The 16,338-nt window shown below is 48.3% G+C and overlaps 1 protein-coding gene across 1 annotated transcript; it reads right to left on the bottom strand.

The window, feature by feature from the left end:
* Nucleotides 1-1,530: 1,530 nt before the first annotated feature.
* LOC142765460 (uncharacterized) lies at nt 1,531-6,957 on the bottom strand. The gene is made up of 2 exons (XM_075866499.1): nt 2,874-6,957; nt 1,531-2,545 (listed from the first exon to the last, which is right to left on the bottom strand). Exons 1-2 carry the CDS (start codon nt 6,790-6,792, stop codon nt 2,217-2,219), a joined length of 4,248 nt encoding a protein of 1,415 aa, XP_075722614.1. The 5' UTR covers nt 6,793-6,957; the 3' UTR covers nt 1,531-2,216.
* Nucleotides 6,958-16,338: the final 9,381 nt, after the last annotated feature.

The following is a 16,338-nucleotide window of genomic DNA, read 5'->3' as shown; positions in this document are numbered from 1 at the left end:
ACAGTCATTACTTTGTATCCTGTCACCGGTATACGTCATTGAGAAGAAGATTCATAGCACCACCTCTTCGAAACTTGGGTCTGGAAATATCCGAATCAGTTGTTCTATCATTCAGCGCCTCTACTCTGGGCTACAGTCACAGGGATGTTTATTACGCCATGGAATTTATCAGTGAGACTAAAAGAATATAGAGCTAAATTTTTCATCAACAAACCAGCTGCCTGGTCTGCTCCCAAAATAAAGGTATAGCTATTAGTGTCTATTTTTTGTTGATTTTTTCTCACTCTCTGAATCTTCGTTTTCTTTTTTTTTAATATATGACATTCATTTTACAACTTTTTTCTCTTTTTTGTTGTAAACATTAGTGCGTCCATATGAGACTATGTGTTCTCTTGGCCAATCCCCCAGAATGGGAATGAGCCATGGATTATAGGCTTCAAACAAACAAACAAACGAACAAACAAAGGGACGGAGGTTTGCTTGTGGGCGCTAAAAGGACGCTTGCTTGCGGACGCTAGTAGCTTGCTGGAACATAAGAATAAAATTGGGGGGAACCTTAAGCTTCGCCTTTAATGGTTGGACGTGATAGCGGTATCCTCGCCCTAGTGAATACTGATTTCATAATGGCTTTTGTCTGTGAAGCTTTCGCATACGCATTTTTGCATTCTGTGTAATGGCCCATAGCATGCTCTAAACCACGAGCAATTGTGAGCGCAAAATATTTTTGAAAAAAAGGCACAGTAACGAAGGTGCCTTTTTAAAGATGCTGCCACCCGGATTTTTGGCCGATCCCCCATTGTGGGTGTGCGCCAAAATATTAAGGATAATCATCATCATCATAATCATATTGGAACACTTGCTATGGGAGTGTGGCCGAGATGGGGCTCCAGATGGGGACGCAGCCTCAAACCGAACGCGCTGGGAGAGTGCTCTGCTCAGCCATGCTCTCGTAGACCAACTGTGGGCCGTCCAGCGGGCCGAGGACGCCAGAGCTCAAGGGCTCGTGGCCGATACCCAGGCGGGGATATCTGCCCAGGTCCCTGAACAACTCACCAGATTTAAAAAAAATAAAGTTGAGTTTTTTTTTCAGATCAATTTGAAAACCAGCCGTCTCTCTACGGTAAAATATTCGACTGCCACGCAGGTTTGGGTTCGATTACTGCTGCAACACCGATTTTAAATTCATGCATGTACTCGTCGAGTTTCTTGTTCCACAAGTGGGTCCGTATTTTCAACTAACTCTGGGTTTCACCCTAGATTCTCTAAGCGCTATTCGAGACATGATGCAGCACACACTAGTGGAAACTTTATTCGTCGTCACTATGCATTTTTGAATGCGCGAGAAAGCCCCGCCTTTTTTTTACGTGTACGAGTATATAAATATCAAACGCTGATGGCAACCGCCTTTTGGTGCTACGACTCGTGAGCATTTATAAATATTCCTTGTTAAATCTGAGCACTGGTTGCGGCTGTTACGCTGGCGTAATCCACGACGCCGCTAACGAGTTTGAAGTAGTTAACAAGCAAGCGTTATTTTTGCATCTTTTATTGAGCAAAAACGCGTTTACATGGACGAGGTTCACTTTTTCATAACACTGGGTAAACAGCAAATCAGATTAACAAAGTTTAACATAAACAAGAGGTGCTCTTTAACATCGAAAGGAGCACCTTTAGCAACAAAGACAACAATGTCCCCTCCTCCAACAAACGATGCCACTCGCTGCTCCCAGTGTTCTGTCCGCCTCAAATGCAACCCAGCCATCAACAAAGTTGATGTGAACCTTTCAACAAACATGTAAAACGCTTAACAAAGAAAAGCAAGAATACTCGTCCCGAAGGAGAGCGATGAAAAAAAAAGATAAAGAAGAAAACAGTTCACATGACCTGGGAGCTGGAGAAGAAAAAAAAATTGAAAAAAAAAAACATTGCGGGCTCCTAGAGTCTGTGCTGTGCAATTAATTGACTGCCCATTGCACCAGAGATACAAAAAACAAGCCAGAAAGCGAAACCGAGGCGCAAAAAAGAGACCAAGCCAAGAGAAGTGAGATGAGTCATCGCCGAGTACTCCTCTGCAAGTGGTTGAGTAGCCTGGCACGTCACTGCCCGTAGGCTCAATACCAGGAGCCACGAATGACTGGTCCTAATGTCCTAGTGTCAGTCACTCGAGCACGCACCACAATATGATGGTGGGCGAGTCACCAGCACCAGAAGCTCAATCACTTGTGCTTCCAGAAGAAGTCGCGGAAGCGTGTACGGATCTTGCCCATGGGCTTGGCGCAGGTCTCGGCAGCTATTTTCTTGTCCAGGCTAGAGTCGTCCGGTGGAGTGGCGGGCCGTGGCCCCGTGTCCAGCAGGAGGGCTTCGCCCTTGGCGCAGTCTCCTTCAGCCATGGAATCAGAGGGAAGGACGACGGCGCACACAGCCGGTCCGCTCTTGTTCACTGGGGCGTACAGCTCCAGCTCGCAGTACTGGGCATCGGGAGACTGTGCTGCACTGCCAGATGGCTTGCCGTCCAAGGCATCGGCCGGCCGGGGCATAGGCTCACCTGACAAAAAACGTATCAGTAGGTACTGTCAGCCAAGCCTAACCTGACCTAGATATTTAAGGAGACATCGATGACAATAAAATTGACGATGCCTCGCAAGTTCTATCCGCACAGTTGACAGCTGCAAACACGAGGTGAACAGTTGTCTAAATACTACAAAAAGTGATATCATTCAGCTTCGGCGTGTTATGTTCACGTGCCGCATTGACTAAGATGCTCACAAAAAATTCAGCAACATCCTCGTTATCCTCAGCCGAGATGAAGATAGCCACAGGAGTGACTTATTAAGAGTACTGTTCTGAATCGAAATAAGTGGTAAACGGCTCACCTTCAGCAAGCCGTCGCTCGATGCCGCCAACTGAAGACGTAGTCGAAGTGACGTCGAGTCTGTTAGAGCCGACGAGGGTCTCCATGCTCAGCGAATGCTGCTGGGGTGGCAGCGCCTCATGCTGATCGTTAAGCGGGAACTCGTAGAAGGACAGTGAATCCCTGTCCCCTCCAATCCGCTGCTGCGCTTGACCAGGAGGTCCCCCGGCAGCGCCAGTCTCGGTCGGCCAGCGCTGCTTGAGCACCGGCTTGCGAGGCTGCCCCTCCATGTACAGCGTAGTGAAGTCTGCATCTGAGCGGGCTGCACGGCACGAGTCACCCGTCTCATGGTCCCCAGAGGACATTACCACCTCCGTCTTGGGTCCCACTATCGCCTGGGCGGTCGCCAGGAAAGGTCCCCAGGGATTTCCGCCCGCAGTAGCCTCTGAACCTGGCAGCTCGGTGACAGCCCCAGGTCCGGCGGCGGTGACCCCATGTACGCCGGTCTCAGCTGCAGCCGCTGCCGCCCTCAGTGTAGTGGACCACGGGTGCAGCGTAGCGGCGGTCGCGTCGGAGGCTATTTCCGAGACGGCAGCAGCCACTGGAGTGTCAGCGGACACCTGGTCACTGCTGGGCAGTGCCGTGCTGCTGCAGGTGTCTTTACTGGCAGCTTCATTACCGCCCTGGTCGTACGTCCACCAGGGACAGTCGTAGATGAAAGCCCGGGAAGCGGCACCCATTGTGTCGCCGCCGCAGAGCTCCGTGCCAGCGACCGCTGTGGTCGAAGCGTCGCAAGCGTCCTTGATCCTATTCCAGCTTGAGCTGTTTTCGGGGTACTGCCTAGAGGCAGCCGCAGAGTGCTCCTCGCTGCCGGGACCGGACCTCTCATGGTAGCTCGTTTGATGACCGGAGCGCTGCTTCGCCGCCTGCCCGTACTCTTCGTCCCCACTCTCGAGCAGGTACTCTATGTTCTCTTCGACGAAGCAGGGCACGATCTCCCGGTCCCTGTACTCTTCCTTCAGAGCTTCGTCGATTTCTACTGCAATCAGAGGCTTGCTACCTTTGGCACGGGCCCCGTGCCGAGTTTTGCACGAGCACACCCGTGGGAAGTTATCGCTGTTGGAGCCGCAGTAAACCGCACCACAGCTGTCGCAGGAGGCCACCGATCGTCGACATCTGTTTTCGGTGGTACCAGTACCAGACCCGTGGGTTATCTTAACTGAAGAGTCACCTCTGTCCGACAAGGCGTCTCCGATGCAGTCCTTGCGTACCTGCAGTGGACCCTTGGCGGCCAGCGAACTTCGGAAGTCTCCCCCAGCTGTGCAAGCCTCATCTGGCGTCATTTTGAGCATATCCTGGGTCGACACATCGGACGGAAGAAGCACCGGTGCACTTGAGCGAGTTGGTGACGAGCCCGGGTGCTTTTCGAGCACGTTGACAGCACCACTGCTGGTACTCCGTGGTCGGCATCCGCCACCTTTGGGAGAGAATGCCATACCAGTATCATCAGGGGGATCATTTTCGTGCTTCGCCTTGTAGTCTGCCACCAGACCATCCAGATGCTCCTTCAGCGTTGTCGTATCCTCGGCGAAGTTGATGAGGATCATGTCGCTTGCGATCGACGTGCCGTCATGTACTTGCAAGTCCTTGGCCAACGGCGAGTGCGGTTCCGAAATGTCGGAGAAACCGTCGCCTTTCGAAAGAGACGAAGAAGTGTCTGGTCCCGTAGACGCCGGGCAGGAGTTCTTAGAAGCGTCCTCAGAGATTGGTGTAGAGGATCCACGGCTCTTTGGGACCACTTGTGCTTTTTCGGTAGACTGTTGTGCTCCCAATATTGGACTGCATTCTTTGAGGAAATTGTCCAATTGATTGAGGAGAGCCGCCGAGTTCTCCGGGGTCAAGTTCTTGTCGCCGCCTGGTTTGTGAAAGGAGTCTTCGCGTGGCGAAGGCGTAGAGACACCGTCAGAGACCAGACTGCCGAGGTGTATATCGGAGCTGCTTGTGAGCGTCTCGGCGTAGGATGCCGGTGAAATTATCTCTTCACCTTCAGAGAGAGGCTCCAGTACGTGTTCTACGGCCCTGACTTCTTTTTCGTCTTCGACATCGGGCTTTTGTTCCGATTTTTCGTCTTCCTCTTGACGCTTCGTTTCCGTAATCTTAGCTCCATGCTCCTTAAGGTGCTTGTCTTTGTGCTCGCAGGCTCTGGCCTGCATTTCATCCGTTTGAGCAGGCACGCTCCTAAACTTGCCACACCACTTAATGCCTGATGGTGGTTTGAGGTTTGACGCCAACGCGGCGTTCTCTTGCTTGACGCATGTAGGACCCGGTGCAAGAAACCGGTCAAACTGCTCATTGACTTCAAAAGTGGTTAACTGGGTGAAGGCGTCGGCGGTCACTGAAGATCGTCCCTCACTGGCCACGCTGGTTCCATGAAGCAAAGCTGCGTGCAGGATTCGACTCTGGAAGGCCGACTCGTCACGATCTTTCCAGCCTGTACGCTCAACATTCGGGGTGTAAGCGGGAACCTTAGAAGACATTCCTCGAACTGCTTTTTTATCTCCAGCTCCACCTGACGCCTGAGAAGAGGTCTTTGGCTCTTTGACCGAAGTGGTTGTAGCTGTCGTGTCGGGCTTCTCTGGGCTTGGTTCTTCTTGAGTGACGATGATGTTAGTGCCTACAATCTCAGCCTTGTACTTGACTCTTCTCTCCTTTCGTGCGCTTCGTTGCTCCTTCGGCGGAGCCTCCCTGGGTACTGAAAGCATAGGCTTGTAGTCAGTCGCCGTACCGCGGCCGTTGTCCTGCTTGCTAGGAGAGTTGAAATCTTTGAGAACTGTGGAACTGTACACCCTCGGGCTGTTCCTAAATGGCGGCGCTCGGCTGAACGCCTTGTTGCCGCTGTTGTACGACGAGTTTCCACTTGACCGTTCTGATGACTTTGTGAAGGTCATGTTATTCATGCGAGGCGGCTTCTTTGGCTTGGCCCCTAGCATGTCAGACTCGCGAACGCCACCGCCGTCGTTGGATCGACGCGCAGTCGTATTTCCACCTCCGCCTGGCTTGGACTTTCCGCCGCCGCCACTGGAACCTTGACCGGTTCCGGAGTTGGTACCGGGTGCCTCATTTCTCTTTGGAAGGGCCGGGGAGGCACAGCATTCTTTGGCTGCGAAAGCAGCTCTCAGCGGAAACGGAAGTGGTACTGTCGACGCGAAGTCCTTGGTCTTGAAGGCAGCGGCCCTCGGAGGTCCCTGCACGCGCGTCGCGGTGTTCGGCGACGGTGACTTGGTGGGTGGCTTGCTCGACACTGCTGCCAGAAACGGGGGTAGATGCATGTGGCTCGCCGGTGTCTTGCTCTCCTTGCGCGGGATCCTTGGGTTTGGTTCACGAGGCCGGTACGGTACCGATCCGCCACCGCTGGTGCCCATGGCGACAGCCACCGCAGCGAACTGCTTGGTGCTCTCTGGACCGCCTCCGGACCTGTTTAGTGGCAGTGGTCTCGGGGTCCACAGCGGTGCCGGGGCCCTCGGGGGGAAGACTTGGTGCTGCTTCCTTCGACGGCTTTGAGAGCGTGACGTCCGTTGGCGCCACTCGAATGGGGGCCGAGCGAACGGCGGTAGTGGTATGGGTGGCTCACCTGGTATCATGTGGCGGCTGGTTGGTCCCTTGGTCCCTTCGGGTATGTAGCGGTAGAATGTGCAGCCGTTCCACTCGAACTGTACGATGTTCGCCTTGCCCTTTTTCACTGCCTGCGCGCTGGGTGCCAGGCACGCGCCCGGCGCCTCAGGTGGACAGCCTCCCAGGAAAGGCACGAAGTAAGGAGATCCCATGGGTGGATACCTGGGTGGCCACAGCGGGCCCCCCGCCATAGGTCTCCCAGTCCACATTGGCGGAACGCGACCCGGGACCGCCTCCCTGCGTCGCTTTGAAGGCCCGCTGTACCGCATACCGGCTCCGGGACTGCGGTGTAGGCTATGGTCAGCGCGAGGGACTGGGTTGCAAAGGTGGTGGCGGGACAACTTCTCTACCTCCGGGTCGGTCGGCGTCCGAGAAGGAACTGAGCCTCCAGGTGCTCAGCTTGGGCCGCCCCGTTTCGAACGAATGGCTCGTGGACGCGGGCTCGTGCGTCGCGTTCGCTGACGCCTGCCACTGGGCAGAGTTTGATTGGCTGCCGTCTCTGAAGCTGGAGTTTGAAGACGACAATGACGAAGAAGAGAACGTGCATGGCGTGAGCGCGGGCCTCGAACAAAAACCGCGAGCAAGTGGGCGCTTGCGCGTGGCAAAAGGTCAAACTTTCGTCACTTCTTTTACCTCCAAACTCGGCGACAACTTTTGCTGGCACTGAAGCGAAGGCTACGGAGCCAAATCACGTGCACTTTACCGCCAGTAATTGTAGTTTCTCGATAAAGCTCGTATTTTGAACGTGAAATATAAAAGTTCCTCTATTTTCTACGTGGAGCTATTTGAGACAGGACGCAGTAAGATATTCGTATTCCTTGTGACTTCGCGGTACTGAAAGCGCGAGAAACTCTCGCCTTTTTTTCGCGTACCCCAAATGCTGAGCGGCGTCTACGTCGACTTTCCACGGCGTTACGAGACGCGCGCCAAATCGCACTACTTCGCGTAGTGATACACGTGCAGAAGCTCCGCCCCCGTAGCTTTCCTTTCAGCGCCAAGGAAAGTTGTTGCCGAGCACACATACTTAAACAAACACACTCGGTCTCGAGCAGAGTTTGGAAACTTGGGACGCGTTCGCAAAGAGCCGCGCTCGCTGGAATCTCCAGTGTGATAAAAAACAAAATGCCGAAAGGAAAGAATGAACAGACCAGTGAGGACGCTGGATGCGTCGGCGGCAATCAGTTATTTTAAATTACCTAATTAATTTAAGATATGGCAAGTAGGTAATTTAAATGACCTACATTGCTGCCTTTTTTTCAAGCTTGAAATAATGGAAGAAATGTTAGAAATCAGTCACTATGCTGCCGTCAGATGTTGAACTTTGGTACGTGCGACATACGGGGTATACTCAACTTACTCAGAACACTCAGCAGACATGTTCAACCATGGTCCCACAAAAGCTGCTCAGTGCGAAGTCAATCATTGCAATCTCATCGCACCCTTCGTTACGAAGTCTTCCAACTTGATGGAAAAAAAAGCCACTACCACTTTCAGCGCTTTGGCCCGTCCTCATTCTAGTGAACGTGTCAGGAATACGTCATATTACGTGCAAGTTTTTGAGACAGTGGTTCTGATACTTTCTTACCTTCACCTATCACGTGCAAAGTGCTTCTTAACTGTTTTTTGCCGCAGTAATCTGGTGTCATGCGGAAAAATGTACCAAGGTTAGGAAGAGCTACTGTAGTGGTGACGTGTGACAACCGTGCCGCTAGGGCGTGATTTACAGCCGGTGACTTGTAGGGCCTGTTTTGAACTTATCTATTTTTAATGGCCCATTTTGTGTGTAGGTATAATAGGCCCTCTATATACTTCTAGCGTTCGCCTTAAATCCCAGATGGCTGGGTGACCGTGTCATATGGTCCCTTTAATATTAGATAGGATATCGGCCACCCTTGCTTATCATTTTTTTGAAACCTGCTGCTTTCTGATCTCTCATTACGCCTGTCATTTTCGTTTCATTATTCGCTGACTGTTTCTCAAATGCTTCTTGAGCTGCGTTGCTATTCAGGCCTGTATCCTTCGTGTTATAACTGTGTACAGTGGAACCTCGTTGAGATGTTTCTCACGGGAAATGGAAAATAAAGCGTGTTGTCGAAAAACCATAAGAACCAATGAAATTGAAAAAGACCGAGAAATTGGACACACTCCGTCATCAACTCACTTTTATTGAGCAACAATGAAGTAGCAGGACAATTCGCACCACATTTGTTTGCTGTCAGGGCGAAACCGTCGCCTGGCAGCGACAATTTAGCCACATGACCAACGACGCTGCCGCGGCTTCAGCGGTTCTGCAACCCGCCGATCATGGTGTGTTGGAATGAGGTTTCGAGCTACTACGCCGAAGAATAAATGCAGAATTTCTAAATATATAGTTTAATATGTGCTTTCGCGGTCGTATTATCCATTACCGGGCAAAAATATGACCAGGTTAGGCCCACGAAAATGTTTCCATGGGCACAAAAAAGTGTAATTGGCCGAAAAACGTATTAAGTATGTACTTATATTATCTGCTATAGTCGGGAATGGGAATGTGTCGACGGTATTTCAACCCAACCGTTCTTGAATCAGCGCACTGGTTATGAACTAGACCACATTGCTATAGAGTATCGCATCTCGTGTAACTGGCGTGACAGAAAAGGGAGCATGAATTGATGGGCAGGCCTACGTTCTTATATCAGAAACACTCTACTCCTTAGACAAAACCTATGATAAGATCTGCGGATTACCTTTCTGCAATTCGCGATCAGCGTGTACCTATGAATGGCTTTCCCGATTAGAACGAGAAAAGACACCCAAATGTTCTTTCTTGTGTCCCCAAAACAATGAACGCGAGCGATAAATTATCTCAAATTCGTAAACACAAACGGCAGAAACCAAATTGCGCCAGATTAGCCCTGTATGAACGAGTGTAACTCCATTGTGGTGTTATGGATGAATTCAAAAATTACGGGTGAGCTCGATGCATATGTGGGGAGTCGGTATTTATTGAAATATGTCTTGATCTGTACACGTTTGATGAATTAAAGAGAAATCTCTTGCATCATTCTGGATACTTTTGACACTTCCTCTTTGTCCACTTCATTGCCACGTCCTAGGCCTTCCACTTCGCATGGCTTCAAGGTAAGGCACCTGGTCACACAAAATAGGAACCAACAGAAAGCTGCTTTACATATAATTGGCATGTGAGAAAAACACAGAAAAAGTTTTGCATATACCAGAGGAAAATAGATCAACCATAGAAGAGCCCCACTGCACTACACTTTGACAGATTACTTCTACGGAAACCCGGTAGGTGGAAGAAGGGCAAGGAAAATGAAGGTTACGACTGCCATATTCTGTAAGCCTTAAGTAAACATACAAAGAAACAAACAAACTAACATTGTCATACTGGCAGATTTTCCTTGTGAAAATACATACACGTTTCCTAGCAGTGTGCTACCAGCAAGTGTGCGACCATTCTTCTTTTATGCCGCTATAAGCTGCATTACTTGATTGCCACCGCAAGTGACAGATGACGCAGAAAAAACTGGCAGAGCCTCTTAGTAGTTGAGAGACAAACGTGCTAGACTATTTCTGGACAGTTCCTTATGAACAGCGTCGTGGCCTTTAGTTAGCTATGTTACCCGCTTAAACAGTCATTATAGATCTTAGCGGTGACGCGAGCAAATACTATAGGGCGAAATCAGAACTTCTGATCTTAGAGGGGGTTGTGCACGACCATTCTTTTATTTATAGTCGTTCGTGTCATTCAATTCATATCACTCTTGACCTTTGTTCACCATGTACTCGTATGTAGACCAAACACTTATGTAATGATTACCTTGTGTACGGGCCCTCAGGCACACTCAAGCTGCACTTTCGCTGCTTTTCGCCGGGGATGATCCGCGACAACTACTGTTGAAAATAAACTTTCTTGATTCTCCATTGATGTGGTGGACAAGCACTGCACCACGGTGGCCAATGTTTGTCAGGTGAAGAAAGGCTTTACCAACCGAGGTCACCGGTTGGAAGTCGTACCCCAGGCTTCTGTGGGTAATTCCATCAACACGCGAATCAAAAGAAAATCCGGGGAGCGGAGGGATTACGTGGTAGCGGGATTCAAACCACGGACGTCTTGCGTGTACGCGTTGCTTGTATACATGTATAAAATACTGTCAAAATGTGTAGGATACAGGGTGAGGCTAAGAGGTCAACTACACCACCACCCGCGAACACAACAAGCCTCTACGAACGATCATTTCCAATGTCAGTGAGAGGTCTCAGTCTGGCCCCTGAAGATCAGACTCGGCAGGCCACGCCAGCCTTCAGGGCAAACTACAACTCAGTCTGTGTTCGCGTTCGCGGAAGACTCACTCGAAAGGTAGTGGACTACGTTTCTGTGGCTAGATACACAATATGAGGCTCTCTTTGAATAAAATTTTAGGCGAAGCACACACCATTTGCACGACATACTGGTGCATGGTAGCTGGAAACACCGATGGTAAAGCACTTGGACGTTCCAAGAATGAGACCCGGCCAATTCACTTCCGGTGCCCTGGTATGGCTCCGGCTTGTAACTGATTTCATATCGCGGCCGGAGTGATTAATTTCAGAGCCGTGAAAGTTGTTTTTCCGCACTGTGATCAGAAGTGCAGCGGAGTCACTGTGAGGTAAATAACTCGGCCGCTAGAACTTACGAGCCCCAAGCTCTAAATGAAATGATGAAAGGAGACGCCGAGGACAGTGATATTTGCTGTTGTTGCTCGAAAACTTCACGAAACGAATCATTCACAAATTAGATAAGGGATGTAGATGTAGATATATATGTAGCCCCAAGGGAAATGATATTTTCGAGATTAAAAGTAATTCAGGATTCTGACGTGTGTTTTTAAAAAATTCGCAGATGACAATGCAGAGGTCCTTGTTGTTCTATCCCAAAGGAGCCCAAAGGGAATACATATTCTCAGAATTAAGAGTAATTCGGGATTACAGAGTGAATATGAGAATATCTTCATTTATTTCTTCTATGTCTTTCATGCAAGACAGCAAACAAGGACAGCGAGAAAAATTGAAGCATCCTAATGATCAATAATATTCAAAATTGTGCTTCATAATTTTGTTTCAGCATTTTCAAAATAACCCTGCACGATTTGTTTTCCACTTAAATTTATTGTTATCGTGAGCTTTTTTATTTTGCATAGATTGAGTGTAGTTGAGGGCACGGAGGTCAAGAGTATGCGCCATAGACTGAAAGGGGTGAATGATTCTGTTCTGTTCTTCAATTCAGCCTAGCGCTGACCCTTGCTCACGCAAGAATCCCTGATGATAATTGTGAAACGTGAGACATGGCTCACACCCACTTAGGGGGACTGGCCGAGAAGTGATTACACAAATTTGTGAGACATTTTACGCATTGAATATCGATAATCAAAATAAAAGCAACTTCGTAAAACGGCAGGAGTGCAACAATTGTTTTTAAACCCTTCTGATCCGACTCTATTCTACAAAACATTGCCTGTTTTTCTTCCTAAATAATCCATTTCTCTTCCCTCTTTTGTGAGCTAGGGTATATGCGTGCATGTAAAGCTGGGAGTATTGGACTTCATTAAGGTTTTCCCAAATCAAAACACCCTTTAATTCGCATTTTTAATAATACTTTGTGAAGACTAGTGAGGAGCTTGGCCTACGAGTGCGACCGGTAGTTGACACGATGTTCTTCACAGCCGTAGCACACAAAGTCGCTGCGGCCCGATTCGTCGACTCTTCGACATGGTGGCAAAAATGCACTCGATGGCAGGTTGTCAACAAATGCATGCTTGTTGACACAAGAGGCAGCACAGTGCAACAATCACGCGGTTGTACCGATCAGTGCACTTGCGTGCTCGCATGACCAGAATTCGGGGACATCTGCACGTAACGCCATCTCTCGTTGGCCAAAGCGGCAGCCTGCCGTAACTGAATGGCAAATTACCGATATATATATATATATATATATATATATATATATATATATATATATATATATATATATATATATATATATATATATATATATATATATATATATATATATATATATATATATATATATATATATATATATATATATATATATATATATATATATATATATATATATATATAACAGTCTGGCAAAGTTGCGGCGTCGCACCACAAACTGCGTGGCTTCCCAGAGTGTTTAATGGAATCCCATCTGTTTCTATGGGCGGTATTGTCCTGGGAAGCCACATGATACGTAGTGCGACACTGCGATTTCACCAAAATTTACCAGTGTATCTCTGCTACATTTAACCCATGGCCGTTTCTTATAAATAGCTTTTTTGAAGAGATATGATTTTCTCTCACCTATTTCCCATTCAGTCATGCTGGCTGCCATTCCTGCCGCCGAGAGATGGGGCCTCGTTCATATGTCTCGAATTCCTGGTAATGATCATTTTTTCTTATTTATTGTGCCATCTGTCTCAATTTATCACGAAATGTTCCACATGACCCGGGTTCAGGCCATATCACCGTGGTGCTACTGCGTTTACTGCCGCTCAAAATAAGGGCTCAACGGGTACTGCAGCAGTGAGGCTGAGAAGGTGTCGCAAATCAATTTTCGGCGATACCTGGATAAAGTCCACGGTGTTTCCAGTATTTAAAAACTCGTTCTTTCTTGGGATCGAGGACTCGTTCAAGTATTTTTGAAGCTCGAACAACTTTTCACCGGTTAAGTCGATCACCGAAGGTTTCGCGGGCCAAGGTCAAAAAGTTTAGGGGCACTGGCATACGGGACTGAACTGCAGGAGTCCGTGCATTCGTCTTGGAAGCAAAGTTGTGAATGTCTTGCCAATTTTCTCGCGTATTTTTTTACAAAAGGTAATGGCATAAAATAAATATATGCTTGTTTTTGAGGCAGGGTATCCTTAACATATCTTTAATGAAAGACCTAATGCGACAGCGTTAGCGTTAGTTTTAGCCACGCCAGTACCTAGTCGCACCTTTGCCTTTTTTGCATTCTGGGTATTCGTCTTGTTGAATTAGCCTAAACTTCGACTACTTCTATAGCCAATTTCAAATTTATCAATTATTTATTTACTTGTAACATACCACCACCCTTTAAAGAAGCTCTTAGGCAGGAGGGGGCATAAATTCACAGCACAAGGACACAATACAGGCTTGAAATATTGCATAGCATTGCACATATGAAGAAAAAAAAGAAGTAACATTCTGCGAAGCAGTGATATTGGTAAGATATACAAGGGAACCCCCCCCCCTTCCCGTCAATCAGTACTTACATCCATAGTAGCCACAATGGATGGATGGATGAAAAACTTTCATTGGGGTCCTGAAGGATTCCACCCCCGTTTTATAGGGGTAGGATCGCGGGCCGCTCCCACGTTGGGACGGGGAGGCCCAGCCTCACCGCCGCATCGTGGACCTTCTGGACAGCCTTGAGTTGTTGTATGAGAACCGGACTGGTGAGCAATAAATGAAAGGAGTTCTCAGAAAATTCTTCATTTTTTCTTTGTAAAGAGGGGCACCTCCAGAGCATGTGGTTAAAATCACTGCGATTCTGGCAGTCTGGACAAAGTTCTGAAATATCGGAGCAATGGCTATAGGTTACGAGGCTAGGGTATGTTCCCGTCTGAAGCATACGAAGAGAGATTGCCTGTGCCCTAGACAACTTTTCGTGTGGCAATGGAAATGACCTACGGCCTAATTGATAATGCTTCGTGATCTCGTTGAAGGTAGTCAAAATGTCCCTAAAATGAAGGCTGGTGGCTGACTCCTCTGTCTGAGAAGCACAAGTCCCGGCGCGGTAAGTGAAGCCTCGCGCCTTGGAGTGGGCTAGGTCGTTGACATTGGGAAGGCCTCCAACCCTCAAGCCAAGGTGAGCAGGGAACCAAATAATTGTGTGGTGGGTGAGTTCCTTGTGAGCGAGAATTCTCAAAACTCCCTTGCAAACGGAACCAGAAGCGAAGTCCCTAGCAGTGGATTTAGAGTCCGTATAAATATCAATCCTTTGTGGATCAAGGAGTGCTAGTGCAATAGCCATCTGTTCTGCTTTGCAAGAAGAAGGGGTTCGAACCGACGCCGAGGATAAAATCTGACCCTTAGTATCTACGGATACTACCGCAAAGCGAGCGGAAACGCCATACTGGGCGGCATCAACAAAGCATGAAACAGACGATTGTTTGTGAGCTTGAGCTAAAAGAGAGGAGGCTCGAGCGACACGCCTGCCCGCGTTGTACTGTGGATGCATATTTCGTGGAAGGGGGCATACTTTGATGCGAGAGCGTATATAATCATCGCGTGGCGTATTTTGCACTTCGAGCGTCAGGGGGTTGACTCCAGTGTCAATCAGAATCTTTCTCCCCGCTGGTGTGATCGAAAGCCTGGCAACCTGTGCTGTTTGTTGAGCATCGATAACCTCTTCAAGCGTGTTGTGGACTCCAAGCTTCATAAGGTTCTCAGTGCTTGTGCGCATAGGAATGCCAAGAACTTTCTTGATACTTTTCCTTATGAGGATGTTCAATTTATTTCTTTCATGGAGTTGCCACCTGTGCATAGATGCGACATAGCTTATGTGGCTCATCAAGAATGCGTGGAATAGTTTGAGAAGGTTGTGCTCTCGAAGACCACCCTGACTGTTGGAAATGCGTGAGATTAGTCGGATGACCCCTTCCGCCTTGGAAGTCAGACGGTCGATCGTGCGGCCGTTCTGTCCATTAGCCTCGATAATCATGCCCAGAACGCGTATGAAGTCCACCCTTGAAATACGCTGCCCCGATGCCGTGTGCAGCCTAATGTCGATGTCAGCCAGTGGTTGCCAGTTTTTGGGTTTGGGTCCCCGTCTCGTGGGTCGATATAAGAGAAGTTCGGACTTTGCTGGCGAGAGCTTGAGGCCCATTTCATTTATGTAGACTTCAACACAGTCTATGGCCTCTTGAAGAGAGTTCTCCAAAGAGCCCTCCGAGCCACCGACACTCTATATGGTGATGTAGTCCCTGTAGATGGCGAACTTGATGCCCTCTTGGTTTGAGAGCTTTGCAGCAAGGCCGCACAGTAGCCACAAGAGAAAAAAATTAAAAACCGCCAGGTCTGCTGAACGCGCAACACAGTCGCATCAAAAGCAGCTGGAGGGGCGGCCTTTCAGAGCCTTTGTTAAACACCCTTTGGGTGTTTAAAAGAGCACACTTGCAGGATACCTACTACGCCATAAATCATCGTAATTTTTTAGTGGTTAGGAATTATCCACTATGACATCCTACGTTATTATTCGGAAAAGCATGGTACCTGCATGCGCTACGTACTTGCAATAATTTTTGTGCATTTTTAATGCAGTGGCTGACGAAGATGAAAATTATGCCTGAAGCCTTTGTAATGGGTTGTGGTATTCAGAGACTCTCTTTATTTCGCAATTCGTATTGTGTGACATCTGGTTGTTTCTTTGCTGTTCTAAAACACTTTATTACTCATATCAACGCGAACTCTATTCCAACATCAAGCCTGCCTAAGGACAGTTTGCAGCGGAGTTTCAAGCACTGGCGTGACACTTGTGTGCTTGGTGTTTTTAACTTATTCAGCATCTTTTTCTTAATTTGCGCGATAGTGTTTACGGACACCAGCAGCGACGGCGGACAACTATGGCGCACGCGAACTTCGTGAACAGCTGTCACTAACAAAAATAAAATAAAATTAAAGCTTATAACTATTTATTCGAACACTAGCCCAGTGAAAACCAACAGCAAGCAAGCGGGTGACGTTACGGGATTGTGATGGTTAAGGAACGTTCGTCACTATGTTTGTTGATAGCGGACGAGAAAGGATTA

The sequence above is a fragment of the Rhipicephalus microplus genome, chromosome 6, assembly GCF_043290135.1.
Source record: "Rhipicephalus microplus isolate Deutch F79 chromosome 6, USDA_Rmic, whole genome shotgun sequence".
Lineage (NCBI taxonomy): Eukaryota > Metazoa > Arthropoda > Arachnida > Ixodida > Ixodidae > Rhipicephalus > Rhipicephalus microplus.
Note: the sequence above shows the minus strand (reverse complement) of the source record. Positions and strands in the feature narration are given on the sequence as shown.